This window comes from Cryptomeria japonica, chromosome 3 (assembly GCF_030272615.1).
Source record: "Cryptomeria japonica chromosome 3, Sugi_1.0, whole genome shotgun sequence".
Lineage (NCBI taxonomy): Eukaryota > Viridiplantae > Streptophyta > Pinopsida > Cupressales > Cupressaceae > Cryptomeria > Cryptomeria japonica.
Window position 1 is genome coordinate 867,181,623 of NC_081407.1, and position 2,237 is coordinate 867,183,859.

At 36.7% G+C, this 2,237-nt stretch overlaps 1 protein-coding gene across 1 annotated transcript; it reads right to left on the reverse strand.

Annotated features, from left to right (window-relative positions):
* Positions 1-211: 211 nt before the first annotated feature.
* Positions 212-1,823, reverse strand: LOC131061559 (peroxisome biogenesis protein 7). Its single transcript, XM_057995290.2, has 2 exons — positions 1,749-1,823; positions 212-1,496 (listed from the first exon to the last, which is right to left on the reverse strand). Exon 2 carries the CDS (start codon positions 1,421-1,423, stop codon positions 473-475), a length of 951 nt encoding a protein of 316 aa, XP_057851273.1. The 5' UTR covers positions 1,424-1,496; positions 1,749-1,823; the 3' UTR covers positions 212-472.
* Positions 1,824-2,237: the final 414 nt, after the last annotated feature.

The following is a 2,237-nucleotide window of genomic DNA, read 5'->3' on the forward strand; positions in this document are numbered from 1 at the left end:
TATTATGGTCTCATTATCAGTATATTACATATTCATAACTTGCAAAGACAGTAAGAATTGGCAAAAAAGTAATTCAAGAGGTCTGTTTTGTTCTTCGACCCAAAAGGAAATTTTTTAAGGGTTTACTAGCAAGCGGGTGTTTGCCTTCATCATAACTAAGTAAATATTCACGATATATAACATGCTTAACACTGATGAAAGAACTAATCCAGGGCTCTCAAGACAATTCCATAGTATAAAAAAAAGAACATCTGCATTTTTTGGCAGAGCTCTCCAAGTTACAACATCTAACTACTGGATTTCATTACAATTGGTTTTGTTCTCTTATGCTGATTAGAATCTACACAATTAATACAAACACTCATCTTATTCCTGAAATGAAAGTGCTGTATAAAATTCTGTGTAAATTCAACAGCAAATAGAGTTGTCTAATAGAGAGATACAAAATACCCTTGTAGCTCAAAACATCTTTTTATAAAGCTCGAGGATCCATTCCAAACTGCCAGACATAAACAGTTTCATCCCATCCAGTGCTTGCCAGTAGACCTTCCACAAGAACACTCATATCCATTCCTACAGCAAACTCAGTATGATGATCATAACGCTCTAGAAGAGCATCCTCTGGAGCTTTATAATCCCACATACACATAGTCATATCGTAAGAGCAAGATGCAATAAGACTTTCCTGATGGGGCGAAAATTTGACCCTCCGGATTGCATATGTATGTCCTTGCAAAACTGTAACTGGAGTCCTGTATGTCCTGACATCCCATACCTTTATCAGTTTATCAACAGACCCAGTCACAAGCATACAGTCATTGTATTTGTTCCAATCACAAGAGAGAATCTCGTGATCGTGAGCTGGAATTATGATTGTTGAATTGGGTTCTCTCACATCCCAAACCCTCGCAGTGCAATCCCCTGAAGCCGAAGCGAACACATCTGCATGTCTTGGGTTCCAAACTGCCGCATAGACACAATAAGTATGTTCTCTAAATACACGCATGGACTGGGGTCTATCAATTGTCCAGAGCCTGATTGTATCATCCCAAGAACCACTTAAGAAACTGTCTTTTCTAACAGCATTCCAATCAATAGAGTAAACTTCACGAGCATGTTCTTCCAGACTACCAATTGGATTTGCAGCAGGAGGGCGTGCCAAGTCCCAAATTTTGACACTACCATCGCCACTGGCCGAAACAACTAGATTTTCATTGGACTCAGACCATGTACAATCGTACAGCCCATCTGCTGTATCAAAAGCACAATACTCAACGATTCCATTCGGAGTAAGTTCCAGGACATGCTGCCGACCATTGCCGATGATACCAAAATTCTGGGCCGTTGCCACAGCCAAACGAGTCTCCACAAAGGGGCTAAACTTGACTGCATATCCATTAAAGGCAGTCCGAAACACAGGCATTGTGATTGTTCTAAATTCAAGCTACCACGGTCTCCCAAAACCTATGTTCTCACCGAATTCAAACCTGAAAACCCTACAAGATACACGAAATGAATAGGAAAAACAAGAGTATGTCAAAGGATAATATTCACAAGTTTCGATTTATAACACAAGCACAGAAATAAAATAAAAAAATGAAAAACAAAATGATAAAACTATCCTTTTAAGTTTCACTGAAATCTTCTTTGAAAATTTGAAGATCCAGTAAATCGTAGATCTGCGTATCAGTGTATATGATCATAACATTTCTTTACTCAAAGGATGAAAAACGAAGTTGTCGATTTACCAGTAATTTTCGAAAGCTTTCCACTAATTGAAGTCTTATCCAACAAAGAACTCATGCTGCATTGAGAAATCGACCAATAGTCGAAGGGCCATAATTTGTATTAAATCCCGATATATAAATATAAATAATATAAATATAGATATTATTTTATTTCTGATATATATCAAATTCACATACATTTCTTAAATACATATATCTAAAAAAAACAATTGAAATGATAGGACCGATTTCTCTAAGATATCTGTACTAGTAACATTTGCAATGGGTGAATTATTAATTTATCATCTTTTTTACGTTTGAATAAAGTATTATTATGTTTTGCAAATCATGATGCCTATCATAGGTAGGAAGTGAACTAGATAAACTAAAGGATGGCGGAGAAGTTGTAGAGAAATGGCAGGAGAAAAGGGGTTTCAACCAAAAACGAAGACGATGGATGTGAGGATGACAATGAAAATTTCTTATTTCATGCTATTGATGTGTCGGATG

Bases quoted from the DNA above. Each gene is read 5' to 3' on its own strand.
- LOC131061559 (XM_057995290.2), bottom strand. From the start codon at position 1,423: ATGCCTGTGTTTCGGACTGCCTTTAATGGATATGCAGTCAAGTTTAGC.